Genomic DNA, 14,245 nt, shown 5'->3' on the forward strand with positions numbered 1-14,245 from the left:
ATTAGACTGTCCCTGAGTACATCCCATCCCCAGGTAGAGTAGTGCTAATCCTCCCGACAGCAGAGTGCTCTGTCGCGGCTTACCGTTTATTACTATCTGGAGAACTGGGCTGGGTCTAACTCCTGGGTTACAACACAGATATGCCGTGGATGAACCCTAAGAGGCCAATAGTGAATGTGAAGCACGTTTTGTGCAGTCGAGGTTACGGGTTGAAGTAAATGGGGCCTGTGAATTCTGAGGTAAAACTCGGAGTGTTCCTCTGGCTTACAAAGCAGAGGAACATTCTTCAAGAAATGGATTTTTAATGAAAATCATTAAAGCATTAGTGAAATGCCCTAAATGTTTTTGTAAGTAAGTAAGAACTAAACACATAAATAAATCCCACTTACATGGACTGCATGGCCTCCTGGATGAGCTGCATCCAGGTGTTGCGTTCGTCCTTGGAGCTGGCCAGGACCTCCATCATCTCCGGCTTCTCGATGCCCGCCGTGATGAGGAAGAGGCCGCGCTCTTCGTTGGCCACCTCCCTCACGATCAGCTTCTGGAGGGAGATGACCGTGGAGCGCTGGTCCTACGGGGAGGGAAGGTGGAGAAGAGAAGGGGAGGGGATTGATGGAGGCAATGAGGGAGGAGGAGAATGGGGAAAAAAAGAAAAGATGACAGTGGGAGGGTCGAGGAGAAGGAGGGAAGACAAATGGTGAGGGTGGGGAAGGCAGGAAGAAGGGTGGGTTGAAGCAGAAGGGAGTGGAAGGGAGGGGGAGAGGGAGAAGAGAAGGATTATTATGGGAGGAGAGAGGATGGGAAAAGGAAATGGGGGAATAAAAGCATGCCAAACACAAGTGTAGAGAAGACAGAGGGGTAGATAGATAAAAAAAAAAGGAGGATTGCAGGGGGAAAGAAGAAGAGAAAACGAGACTCTGGTTAATGTTATCATCCACATGGGAGTCAGCTGATGAGCCGTCTTTGTATCCACAACGCAAAAAACGGCAAAGCACCGTTTAATAAGCTAACACCACAAACCGCTGTTTCATTTCTGCTCTATCCAGTAAAACTCCGATGCTGTAAACCACATCCCTGAGTTTTTCCAAAAATCTCGTCTGAGGTTTAAGGATTGCTTCTTTATAATGTAGAATAATGGGAACTAAATCCACAGCTCTCGCTCTGTGCAGAGACGAATTTAAAGTTTGAATCAAGTAAAATCGAGTGGGTATTTAGTCTTTTTTTGTACAAAAACCCATCTTTGTTTTACTAATCTTCAACTGCAACTCGAAAAAAGAAAGAATTTATTTTCTAAAAAGACCAACTCTGGATGACATTCACGTGGTTCGACTAACTCCAACTTCCGGCGGCTCGCATCTATCTTCTGTCCGGATAACCTTTGATCTTGCTGCTACAGGCTGCTTTGCCCTGTGTGTGATCCTCAGACCTGAAGCTTCTGAACCTGGTTCACATGGCCGCCGCCCATTCGAAAAACCACATGTTAGTCCTCTTTTCAATGTCGGCGGCCTCCACTCAAACATTCCAAACTTTTTTATAATGATGGATGTGATTATTATGCCACAGGCCTGCCTCTGTTTTCATTCCCCCTACTGTGTGTGTGTGTGTGTGTGTGTGTGTGTGTGTGTGTGTGTGTGTGTGTGTGTGTGTGTGTGTGTGTGTGTGTGTGTGTGTGCGCAATGAAGCTCTGAGTCCTGAAAACATGGAAAAAACAGCTCAAACTATATGATTTATCACGGTTGGGTTGGATGCCAAGAGCGGCTTTATTAGGTGCAGCTAACTAACCAGCCAGAGGCAGGCAATATTACACAATGGGTACGCTAAGCGGGCCAGCTAATGCTAGTAGCAACAACAACAGTGGGATAGGAAAATATGACACCACCATCCCTGGCAGTGATCTTTATTACAGGAGTGATGGAGGGAAAAGGGAGGGAAAAGGGAGAGAACAGCGGAAGGAAGGATAAAGAGAGGAGGGAAACATAAAGAGAGATGTGACAGCGGGGAACCTACCATCATGGCGAAGACATATTTCTGGTCTTTCTCTTGGAGGAAGACGAAGACGTCCGATAGCAGCAGAGCATGAACATCTGGAGAACAGCCAGGAGAGTAGTGGTTGGATAAGTGAAAAGTTAGAATACATATTTCTACAGAGAGATTTTTCGGTCTCCTCACCCTTCAGTCTCCCCTGGACGTTCTTCAGCTGCAGCACTCCGTCGTGGATCAGCCTCCTCCTCAGCAGATCCTCCTTGGCAAAGATCTGGCCGCTCTTGGTCATCATGATGGACTTGCTGTCCATGCGGCCGTGAAAGTCCTTCAGTCGGCGCCGCTTCTCGTGGTCGTTCACCTTGCTGTCGACCGCAGCGATCACTTGCTTCACCAGCCGGACAGCGTCCGTCAGGTCCTCATGGTCTTCATCGCTTTCTGCGTTCGACATGTGACGAGAGTTCAGACAGGCGAAAGAGTAGCAGTCCGGCATTAAAACATGTCTCAGGTTAGATTCCAACTCCTTATAACCAACAGGGTAGTAACCAAAGCCCACTTTTAATATGTTTCTTTGTATTATGCAAGGAGTTTTGATCTTAAAAAGGTTGTTTTTTCACAGCACAAACTGCAGGCAAAAGCCATTATGGTTGGGCAAGTCCATTTGGTAATTTCATGGCTCTGAACTAACCCACTTGAACCAGATGTGAAGAGGAGGTGTTTATGCACAGCAGGTGTTTATGCACAGCAGACTTATTGCAGATGCCATTGCAGAGAAAAATGAATACCTTTTTATGGTTTGAAATGGATGAGTTGAACGCACAAACCATTAAGTCACCAGAACTTATTCATATGTGCTGACTTTTGCCTCTTTCATTTTAACGCAATCTTTTCTCCTAACTGGATCATTTGAAATGCAGAACATATTAAGTTATTTAGAATGAGCCACATCCACATCCGACAACACTTCCTCACATTGTTTTTTTTGCCTCTGGCACTATAACTGTATCTCAAATTAAGGCTATACGCTGTTCTGTCCATTTTTCTGACGAGTCTGTTCTAGTCAACTCTTGTTTATACACGTCTTGTTTATATTGTGCACTTGGGTTTTGGACATTACTATGTAACATTTTTCCCTAAATAGGAATATTTTCCTCCTTTGGTTGTTGTACCTCAGTGCGCTTAAGCACCAAAATACTACCTGTAAATGTGAGTGTGCTGTGTTGTTTCCACTCAGTATATATATCACAGTTGGCAGGAGAAAGTCCTCTTAAAGCACCTTGGGGATTAAGTCAGAGCGCCACCGTCCCACATAGAAGTATAAACAGGCTTTTGGGAGGGATTAGAGTGAATGTACACAGTGGGAGGCCAGCTGACGAAAGCTGCTTTTAAATCAGATATAAATAATGTGTGAAATATTTCAGCTCCTTAAAGTATTTTTGATCTATTATCCTAAAAATAAACACCCATCCAACATAGGCTGTATGTGTGTGAGAAATTCAACTTTTCAGAAGCTTTTCCTAATACACGTGACACTTTGGCGTGGGCTGTTTTCAAGTACCATGACTGAATTAGGCTGAAGATGTGAAATTTGATTATACTGAAATAATAAAAAAAGTTGAGCTAAATTTGTCTGTTCTCAGGATAAACATGATGTGAAAAATAGGAAATAATGTCCTCAGAATGGTGTGTAGGTGGCAACTGTATTTGATTTTGTATTTCGTTATACAACTTTGGCTTTACAATTTCAGATAAACGATTGACCCCGGGTGAAGCCTGGACAATGCTTCCCATTAGCTTGGCCTTTACACGTCGTATAGTTTTGACAAACACACACTTTAGGGCAGCGCAAAAATATGCATCTCAACAGGTCTTGAAACTTCACGTTCTTCAAAGAGAACCGTCATGATTAAATCTTTAGATGTGGTTTGAAGTGCAAATTAATTTGGTTCTCAAATGATCTATGAGCCAGCAACATTTCCTTGGTACCAATGCAGTGATTGGCCCTATTCTGTCTTGTTTTCTGCTACTTGTTTATGGGGAAAATCCTTCAGATCAAAGTATATTTAACATAGCCCACTAGCAGAGAGTTTTAAGTAGAACAAAAACTAATTTACCACTTTCAAAAATCCCTCTTTTGCTTTAGATTGAGGGTTAGAAACTATGTGTTCTAAACAGTAAATGGATGTTTTGTATTGTGTATTTATGCAAAGTGATCACAGGACAGATAAAGATTGATTAAAGACTTGAATTTCTCCAGAAGAGACTGCGAAGAAACCATTTGGTCCAATTGGAACAAGTGATCTCCCTATATATGCTATCTGAATATGTAATGAATCCTGATGTGGTATTACAATACATTTGACCTGTCTACTGACCTAACCGCTTTTTTAGACGTGTTATAGTCTGTAGTTGTCAACATCGTCCCAATTAAAACCAACTTCCTCCTTCAACTTCCCCCAATCCATATTCTCATGTAAACAGCAAAGGCGGGCAGGAAGCTAACCTTTAGTGTGCTGCAGCATTCTCTGTATTAGCACCGGGTACTTTGTTATCCTCTGGGTCACCAGCAAGATGCATTCTGGGATACCAAGCCTCCGCACAATGCTGCTACTCATCTTTTTCTGGAAAAACAAACAACGAGTGCTTTAATGAAACATGCCCACGCAACAGGTGGCTCAAAACAAAGCACATTTCTGTCAAGTAATCAACGGAAACTTAAAACTCATTTGCTGTAGAACAATGCAGTAATACTACTTAAGAAGATGTGTTGCTGTGATTATGGATATGACAGTTACACAACCATAGAAGACAATGGAAGAACGTAGGCCTCTGAAAAAAGCTAAACAGTCTCAAGGGTAGCGTGGCTTTTATACTAAAAAAACTAAAGAAAAGTGAGACAGAACAAGAACATGATCCCTTTTTAACACAATAAGTATGCACTCTATAGAACAGAACTCAGTGTTGCCGGGACATCTATTCAGCAAAAAACAATTGTGTCTGGAAAAGCAGACATCTACTACAAAAAAATAAAAGCAACTCTCTGAAAAAGTACCAATATTGTAGTATATATCTGCGGTAAGCATATGACTGGCTGAAAGAGTCTTACTTTGATGAAGGCCTTGAAGCGTTTGTCTTTGGTCAGGAGGTCCTTGTAGAAGTTCACAGCTTCGTTGTGGCGACTGCAGAATCTTCCGTAAACCTTCTTCATGCTTTCGCCGTTGCACCCTGAGAACTGGGGCAGAATTTAACAAGCATGAATACACAAAACAAATATTGGTACAGCAAATACAATGTAAAAAGGCAAAGCCAGAAAGCTAACTGTAGGTAGTAGGGCTTTAACTTGTATTTCTAGTTGTATTTATTAATTGTTTAGATTCAAAACTTTAAAGGTAAGCTTGGAGAACAATATTTAAAGAACGTGTCACTTTACATAAAAGGTGTATGTATGCATGCAGCACACTAAAACATGGGCATTAACTAAGGATTCAAACCATTGATATCATTTTTTACCAGATCTAAGGACTGCAGGCTTTTTCAGCGGTCCTGAAGCTTGGAAACAGGAATGTACAGAGCGCTGTGTGAGGCTCTGAGTTTAGCATTAGCATTTCTAACTTTAGCTAAACACAAAGCACAGCTGAGGATGATGGGAATGTTATCCGTTTTGCAGGTATTTGGTCATAAACAAAATTTTGGAAACACTGAAATGTCCACCTGGGGGAAAAGTTAAGAAATCTCGAAAGTCCAGAGGAATTATCCTCTGGGGACCATGATTGTACAAAATGTCATGGAAATCCATCTGCAAATTTCCATTTGCAAATTTCCCTGCTGCGGGACTAATAAAGGATTATCTTATCTTATCTTATCTAATAGGAGTTGGGATATTTCAGTCTGGACCAAAGTGGTGAACCAACACACTGACATGGAGTGGTTTATGGAACGTGTTTCTAATGCACATGTTGTGTTTTGTGACTATTTGCATCCCCAATGCTTCCAGCACAATGACTCACAAGAAAAAATATGGAATTCATCATGTGGTATTACAATTTGGGGACCTTCTTTCCCCCTTCACACCAGCCACTCCCTCTTCTAACCTGGCTGACCAGGATGTCCCCTATCCTGTTGATGATGAAGCCTCCCTCCGAGCTTCCCCCCTCCAGCTGGCTCTCCCTCTTCCTCTCCAGGAGGCGGAGGAGGTGCTGCGTGTGGAGGTCCAGGAGCTCGTCTAGAGCGGGGAACAGCTTCTCCACCGTCTGAAGCTCCAGCTGCAGCTCCTTCTGCAGGCCTTTGCTGTAGACCTCGGACATGATGCGCAACGTCCGGATGTGGTGCATCTCCGTTTGCATCAGCTCTGAAGGACACACGGGGGGAGGATGCTTAGTCGAGTAAATACATAAGCAGCACTCTTTATACCCTTTCACAAAGCTATGCCTCCGCATAATTCTACCTCAGAGGTCAGACAGTTACATGGCATGAATGTGTAAGTCCCTGAATACCTTGTATACATATAGAAATATGCTTTTCATTCTAATCTTATTCATTTGCCCTATGTAGATTCTAATCAAAAGCTTGAGGCATCTCAAACAGGATGTTTTGTGTCTCAATGAATATTTAAAAATATGCAGTCTTAATAGACCACAGAGACTTGTGGATGCAACTTCAACAAACTGAAGTGAATGTTATCAAGACATGCTAATGCCATTTACTTTGACTATTCCGACCCCTGGCCAAAAAGCATTATCCCACTTCTCAAGGTTTTCTTATCTTTAAGTTAAGCAGTAGAGACTAAACTGCAGAAACACAGCGGCACTTCTTTAACTTCCTAAACTTTTTCTTAAGATCCAATTTAAAAGCGTATTCTGGTTCATGAAATGTACCATAGATGACGTCCTGTCTCTTCGCCACCTCCTTGTCCAGCTGCTGAAGGTACTGCTGCTCGGCACATAAACTCCACGAGTCAGCTTCCAGCTCCTTGGCCTCTGCCTCAAACTCCCCCATCAGCTGGCCGTCCATCATCTCCGTCCCTGCGCCAACAGCACAGCTTGCACTTACAATTTGAAACTTTGTATGACACACAGCATTGAATTATTAATGCTGAATTGAAAATCATAACTATGTCATGTTCCTGTTTACATTATTTCCTGACTTAGTCTTGTAAGTACAGCTACTTCATGAACATTTGATATATCCTGTTTCTATATGGACTACATTTATTTTCCTTTATCTATTTTCAGTATTCACTCACGCTGACAAAGCAGTGTTCTCATTATTTCATTACATTACATTAGAAATAATAAAATGACTGTTTTTGTAGTATGAACGCAACAGGAAAAATGCATTTTCTTTAATGTCAGATTTTGTTTAAACTTTGTTAGTTATTCACTCAGTTGTAAGATTATTCGTTCCCAGCTGACTGTGTGTGTCTGTGTGTATTAACCTTCATCAGTGAGCGATTCCATGGACTCTGTGACCTGGTTGGTTCTGTTGAGGGAGTCGGTGGACTGGGAGAGATACCGCCGGCTTTTAATGGGCATGTCGTCGAACACCGGACTGAATATAGAGATAATAATAATAATAGAATTTAAAAAAGACAAAATTACACCCACAAACACCAAATGAGCTGATTAGACACAAGTGGTGCAATTCAGATGCAATGGCTTCAATGCAAAAGCAATGGAAATGTTTCGCTTCATTTAAATAGAAATGTGATTATCTGAGTGTCCTCGCATCAATGCATACACTGACATACACACCCAGCTATGTTGCTTATGGAGAGACTCTTGGAGAGGTTGTTGCCATGGAAAGACATGATGCTGGTGTGTCTCCGTGATGCGATCATCAGGGAAGAATGGTCTTCTGGGGACAAGATGGCGGACCAGGGGCGCTCCCTTGTCCCGCCAGCTGGACCAGAGACAGATGCATTACAGGAGATTATTATTGTACTCATCACTGTGTACTATACAGGCGACAACCTCCGGGTCTGGAAAATGTGAAGCCAATGCAGAAGTGCCTTAAACCTGCATTCTTACTAGTGGCCAGCAGGGGGGCGACTCCTCTGGTTGCAAAAAGAAGTCCGATTGTATAGAAGTCCATGAGAAAATGAACTCTGGTTACCCCTCAAGTAAATACTGAACTTTCTATACTTTGCACATTAGAAATGAAATGAATTATAAGGGGTTTTAAAAGTTGAATGCCGTATGGCCTTGGCTGAATCTAAGCTTTTCATTTAGAATTAATCTAGTGATGTCTGGGATTGTCTCTGATGTACTCAGGTCACTCTTTCAAAAGAGATCTAGATCTCAGTGAGATAACCTGATTAAATATATATACTATATATATATATGTATGTATAGAAGTTAAGAGGCTAGATAATTGGTTTAGTTCTTGGAAGATCATTTAACTGACCTAAAATATTAAAGACCTATACTATATCTGGAGATAGTTGTGTTGTTGCATGATAGAGGCAATGCTTCTGTGGGAGTTCTGCACAAGTATATTTCCTGCTGACTTTGAAGAATGGTGCAAGAGCAAGTAGCACCTTACTTTAATATTTTCTCTTCTAGTGAGGAATTTTGACTGATTCCCTTGATCTTAAGACGGCCCTTAAAGATGTTGTGAATTAGCAAGAAGTAGACATAGAGTGCAGCAACTTGGTTTAGTTCAGCTTCCTCCAGCCCAAATGATTGCTAAAACAACACGTAATGTTAAAACTTCTTCAATGAGCTTGGGGATGAAATCTGCAGATGAGAACTGGAAATCAAAGACATGTAAGAGTTTGGTTTGACACTCACATTTGTTCCTCATCGTGACTGTAGGGAAAGAGCTTGAATCTGGTACTGCAAACTGCTGTTTGGGTAACTGGACAGAAAAACAAAAGCATAAAAGAGGAGTTCAAATCAATATTGGCTACAGGAGAGCAGAATACTACGGAATCAGAGGTGGAGTTACTTTCTGGGAACTTTTACCTTCATCTTCACCTTGGCACAAACAGGCAGGCTGTCCCTGCAGCTCTTGTGGACGGAGGCATTACAGTCTGGAAAACAAAGCATCAGAACGCTCAGTGAATGCTATGGGCACGGTGGTGGGGGAGTCGGGGGTGTGTGGAAAAGGTGGGGGCTAGAAATTCTGACTGGTTCTTCATAGCCGGCCAAGAAACTCCACCAGCCCACTAATGAAAGCCAGACCGGAGCAGAGCATGTGATGCAATCGAGGGGTAATACTGCTCGTGGCCGGAGGAGAAAAAGAAAAAAAAAAAGGAGGGCGAGATAGGCTGAGGAATGACACACATTAATATTGCATGGGAAAATTTCATTTATATAAACATTCCCGAATCACGATTTTTAGACAAAGGTCATCATTTAATATTTCTATAATAAGATTTGCTCTGTAAACTGATCCTGTTGATTCAATAAACGATCTTTGACAAATATAGCTTCATAACAAAATTCCAACAATTTTCACAGAGGCATGTTTCCAATATATGGAAGTGTTATCACCCTCATCCCACCAACATATTTAACACTAGAGGACAACCGACTACTGAACACAAGAATAAAATAGCAAAACGTTAACTTATTTCTTCTCAAACCTTTATTAGTTATGTACTTAATGTCACCTAAAGAAAAGAAAAAAAAGATGATTGTCACTTTAGGAAATGTGTGTCGGCTGCAACTGTGTCTGTCTCCTGCAAAGTGACTGACAGAGTGCTCCAACCCCCTTACATAGTGTGTGTTATTGCATCTATTAAAACAGCACAGGCTGTAATTAGGTGCTTTGACTGTGACAAACATTTAGTATTTTAAATTATCAAAAAAGCACTGATTAAAACTGACGCATATACATGTGGGGCCTTTGGGGACTCGGTTGGTAGGATGAGGGTTAAACAGACATGTTGCACAAGTGAAACATAACAAACCTCTTCATCCACGCTAACTTGCCAGCAACATTTCCGCTTTTCAGATTACATCAACGCACTTACACTCTTACACTCTGAATCAGGGTGAGAAAATAATCCTGTGTAAGCAGGGGAAGACTCTGGCTGTCTGAGGGACAGGGACGTAAAAATATAGATTTTTTTTAAGCATCTAGGGCAGCTTATATGGCACTGCATTGTGTCTTCAAAATTTTTAGGCCAATTTAGATGGCATTTAGTCACGTTTTCTCCACTGGAAGGGCACTCTAAAGGGCTTTTGGAGTGTAGGTCCACAAGTTAAGAAAGGCAGCAACACTTTCAGGGTTCCATTTTCACTTCCACCGATCACATGAGAAGTGCATACACTTGTTTAACTGTAAAAAGACATTTGGATAAAAGTATCCACCTAGTAGATTATGTGATAAATATCTAATTACGACCCGCACAGTAAAACCAGCTTGAATTCCTGCCGTGTTTTCCTCCTCTTAAATGCTTTTATTGGGTACTTTACTGCTTTTTGTGGACGTCTTAACTGATTCCAGCTAATCCCAGACAAAGGTTCACTGTATTTGTCTGTTGAATGGACACCAGCCAGACATCTGCTAGTACAAACCTCCAGAAGAAAACAAAAAACACCCTCAGAACCATCTGTGGCTCCAACAATCCGAACCCAGACCAACTGAATACAATGAGAGCTGTTTTTGCCAGTCTGAAGTATCTGAGGCAGATTGTGACCATTGAGAGGATCTCTGTGATCCATTGCAGAGCTGGGTTCTCCTTTTTAGGCTTTTTCTAAGGGTTGCGCCAAAGGCTTGTGCAATAAACTACATCCTCTTTAGGTCTGCTGCTGTTTCAGTGGAAAACGGTTTTGTTGTCTGTACTGAAAGCCAGACTGGGTGACATTAGAAGTAGCCCTTTAGAGAGTTTCACTACTTTAAACAAATCATGAAGCTGTCTCAGCCAAGTAAGAGTGATTCTGCTTTGCCGACTTTCTAGTTTTGTTTTATTTCTTTTTTAAACTTAATTTACATCTGCAAAATAGTAAGAAAACATACATTTCTATTATGATCAGCTGACAAAGAAACCCAACTAAATATAGTAGCAGAAACATCCGGCTCCTATTGCCAAATACGCTTCACTGAAATGTTCGGGAAATCCTCTGTTCCTGCAGAAGTTAGGTGTTATAATCAACAATGTTGATACAATGTCCTTTAAACCTTATGCATTCATTGTATGTGGCCGTTACTTATGCTGGTACCGTATGATTAGGGTTTCTATTTAACTAAGTGACTAAACTTGGGTTTTACTGACCCTCCTATGTTTGCAATGGAACTATGTAATGACCCCTGCCTGGTGTTATCTATTGTGAGATGAAATATTGTATATATTGTCTCTTTGTTGAAGTATTGTGTTTGTCTCTGATTATGTTTGCAAACCCAGTTCCCCTTTGGAGAGCAATACAATTAATTCCATCCTTTTCTAAAAGATTTTTGCCCAATTAAATTACATATGTGGATATATATGATCCACAAGTGCTGACTGAGCCTTTACAGTCAGTTGATGTGACCTGCCGCAGAGCATGATTCAGGCCTGATGATGTATGTGAAGGGTGCACTAAACAAGGAGCTTTTTTTCTCCTTACAGTATATTCAGTGTTGTGTGTTCACAGTAGCGCAGAGAGCTTAGCATGTTTTCACAATTCTAAATGCATTTACAACCAGATAAATACTTCTAATAATGGATCGCAACACTTTACAGGCTTTAATAAGACTTAAAGCAGCAGGGGAGTCCTGATCCGTCGCAGACGATGAAAGAACACAAACTGGGACGATAAAAAAATGCAAAAAAAGAAACACACAGACAAAGGGACTTACGAGTGCACTGGAAAGCCTCCTTGTTGTTGAAAGCCTTATTGCACTGGAAGCACTGGGCTGCTGGGCCCAAGCTGACAGGTGTGAATAGATGACCGTTGATGGCCTTCTTGTCCTTCTCCTTGCCCTCCTTGTCCTTGTCCTTTTTGTCGCGCTCTTTTTCCTGCAAGGTGGAAGCATCATAGTTTAGAAGACAACCATGCCAGGAGAGGACGGTAATTACTTTACCTTTCTTTCCAGACAATTAAATGTTAAGAAGAAAAAAAAAAAGTTGAGTTACCTGTGGCGTGACAAACAACACTGACAAAATGTCTCAGCTGCTGGACATTTGCTTGTGTTAAACTCCACTCTGAATCCAGCAGAGCAACATTAGTACCCTGATGTACTGCACAGCGGGGGGCTTTGCATATTAAGTGATGCATTATTTATGCTGACAACAAATTGTCTCATTAGGGGGCCATTTTAAATGCAGTGCGTCTTTGTTTCAGGCAGTCTTTGCTTTCTTTTTTCAAAAACAATTTAATGTTCAAACCCCTTATTTGATGTATTTTTTACAGGATTACTGGTAGGGGTTTATAATACGGGACATGATGCTAAGCAGTACATAACGACTGTGATAAACAGTTACCAACTATTATAATAATATTGCATATTGTGTTGTTTTCCCAGCTAATGTAAAGCTCTTATTCAAACCAGCAGGGAAGACTTTAGTGTACAGAAACACTATTCTGCGAGATGCGGGATTGCTGACGGAGACACGCTGTCTGGGAATCAAATCTTTGACCTTTCCATAACAGGGCGTACTCATCTTCAGCTGTTGGTCATCTCTGTACACTGAGCTGAATCACAATCCCCACAAAGTGATGGAGAGCAGAACAGAGCTCTTATTCTCTTGGACTTGCATCACAGAGCCTCCACCCAAACCCAGAGGAAATGGGGGAAAATGGAGTTTCCAGCTCATTTTAATGGTCGGCCCCTGGGCCTCTCGGTTTGAGGGGACCACAAAGCCCCGACGCACTGGAGCTCTTTTTTTTTTTTTTTCAGACACTTCAAGACGCAGTACGGCTGACTGGAACACACACGCCTGCTTGCTTTATTACAACACTGCCTTTATTGTCACTTCCTGCAACAGCTGTCCAACCACAGTGAAACACATCGCCAAATATCTAATAAACATTCTGCACCACAGTTACTTTTCTAAGAACCTCTTCCGAAAATATGACACTTGATGATATCTCAAAAAACAATAAGAAAACAGTTCAACTTAAGTCAGAGTCGATTCTCAGCACAGCTCTTTTGGCTGCAAACGTTCACAACAGCAGAAGTGATGGCTACTAAACCACATATTCAGACAAAAAGCAGTGCGACTGAAACATACTGTAACGGGCAATGACTTCATTGGAAAAAGACATCAGCCCCAGAAGGGAACGCTGGGAACTATTTTCACATGATACTGTGACAGCCTCTTTCACTACAAGTTTGACTGGGGGAAAAAAGAAAAAAAGTAAAGAGCACTCTCTTAGCCTACCTCCAGCCAACATTTCCATCTCTTTGAGAAGCCATGGCTCCCTGTGAATCTCCTGTATAACATCTCGGGCTGCGGCTGACGCTACTGGCAGCGCTGAGGCTTCATCGGGAAAGATGAAATGAGGAAGTGACCGGCTAGTTACAGAAGGTGCTATTTCTGCAACGGCTCTTACATCTGGTACAGACGCTGTGTCAAAACGCCACTCACTACATCCCCCTTGCACAACATTCAGACTTTTGAGGATCTGTACGAGTGCACCACGAACCTAAATAATTAAGACATTCGGATATTTTTGAATTCATGACTTGGAAAACTTTAAAAGCCTCATCCAGTTTAATTCAGTGAAGACATTTACAATTTTCAGTGATGTGAGACAGGTCCCCCAGTTGCTGAGGTTTGCATTTTTGGTTGTCACGACAATAAACATACAGCATCCAATCCAATAACTCGGTGCCAATTTGAGCATCGAAGCTTTGCTAATTTTGATCAATAGTTTTGACCTTTGACAGGCTCTGGGGATGATCTCCTTCAGAATCCTGTCCCTTTAAAAGCAGAGCAGTGACTGAGGTTAGAGATGAGATTATACAACCACAGCCAACCCCGTCTTCCTGTTTTACTTCCTGTTCTCCCCGTCTTTGCAAGGGCTGCAGAACGATAGACTGCAAACACAAGTTGATGTTGCGGTTTAGTTTTCCAAAATAAGGGCTATTTATGTGTGCAATTTTAAACTTGGAATATTGACAACTATTCTATTTGCAAATTAGATAAATGGATGTCAAAATACAGTATGTCACTACTGCGATCTTCAAAGCACATTGCTGAGCATTATGATCTCTTAACTGCAGTAATATGACATCCAAGTCATGTAGAGAGGAGGAGAGGAATTTTTTTCTGTCTCTATAATTATTTTACCTATCTGAATCAGGATTATCATCACTCAGAATGTAATAAGAAATA

At 41.6% G+C, this 14,245-nt stretch overlaps 1 protein-coding gene across 1 annotated transcript in view; it reads right to left on the minus strand.

The window, feature by feature from the left end:
* Positions 1-14,245, minus strand: part of LOC129099622 (A-kinase anchor protein 13) — a 93,603-nt gene that overhangs the window by 14,289 nt on the left and 65,069 nt on the right. The window contains 12 exon segments of the mRNA XM_054608933.1: positions 390-571; positions 2,008-2,084; positions 2,170-2,418; positions 4,484-4,601; positions 5,087-5,212; positions 6,072-6,328; positions 6,855-7,001; positions 7,415-7,527; positions 7,731-7,878; positions 8,769-8,835; positions 8,943-9,010; positions 11,764-11,923. Of these exon segments, the coding sequence (XP_054464908.1) occupies positions 390-571; positions 2,008-2,084; positions 2,170-2,418; positions 4,484-4,601; positions 5,087-5,212; positions 6,072-6,328; positions 6,855-7,001; positions 7,415-7,527; positions 7,731-7,878; positions 8,769-8,835; positions 8,943-9,010; positions 11,764-11,923 (1,712 nt within the window).

This window comes from Anoplopoma fimbria, chromosome 2 (genome assembly GCF_027596085.1).
Source record: "Anoplopoma fimbria isolate UVic2021 breed Golden Eagle Sablefish chromosome 2, Afim_UVic_2022, whole genome shotgun sequence".
NCBI classification, from domain to species: Eukaryota; Metazoa; Chordata; class Actinopteri; order Perciformes; family Anoplopomatidae; genus Anoplopoma; species Anoplopoma fimbria.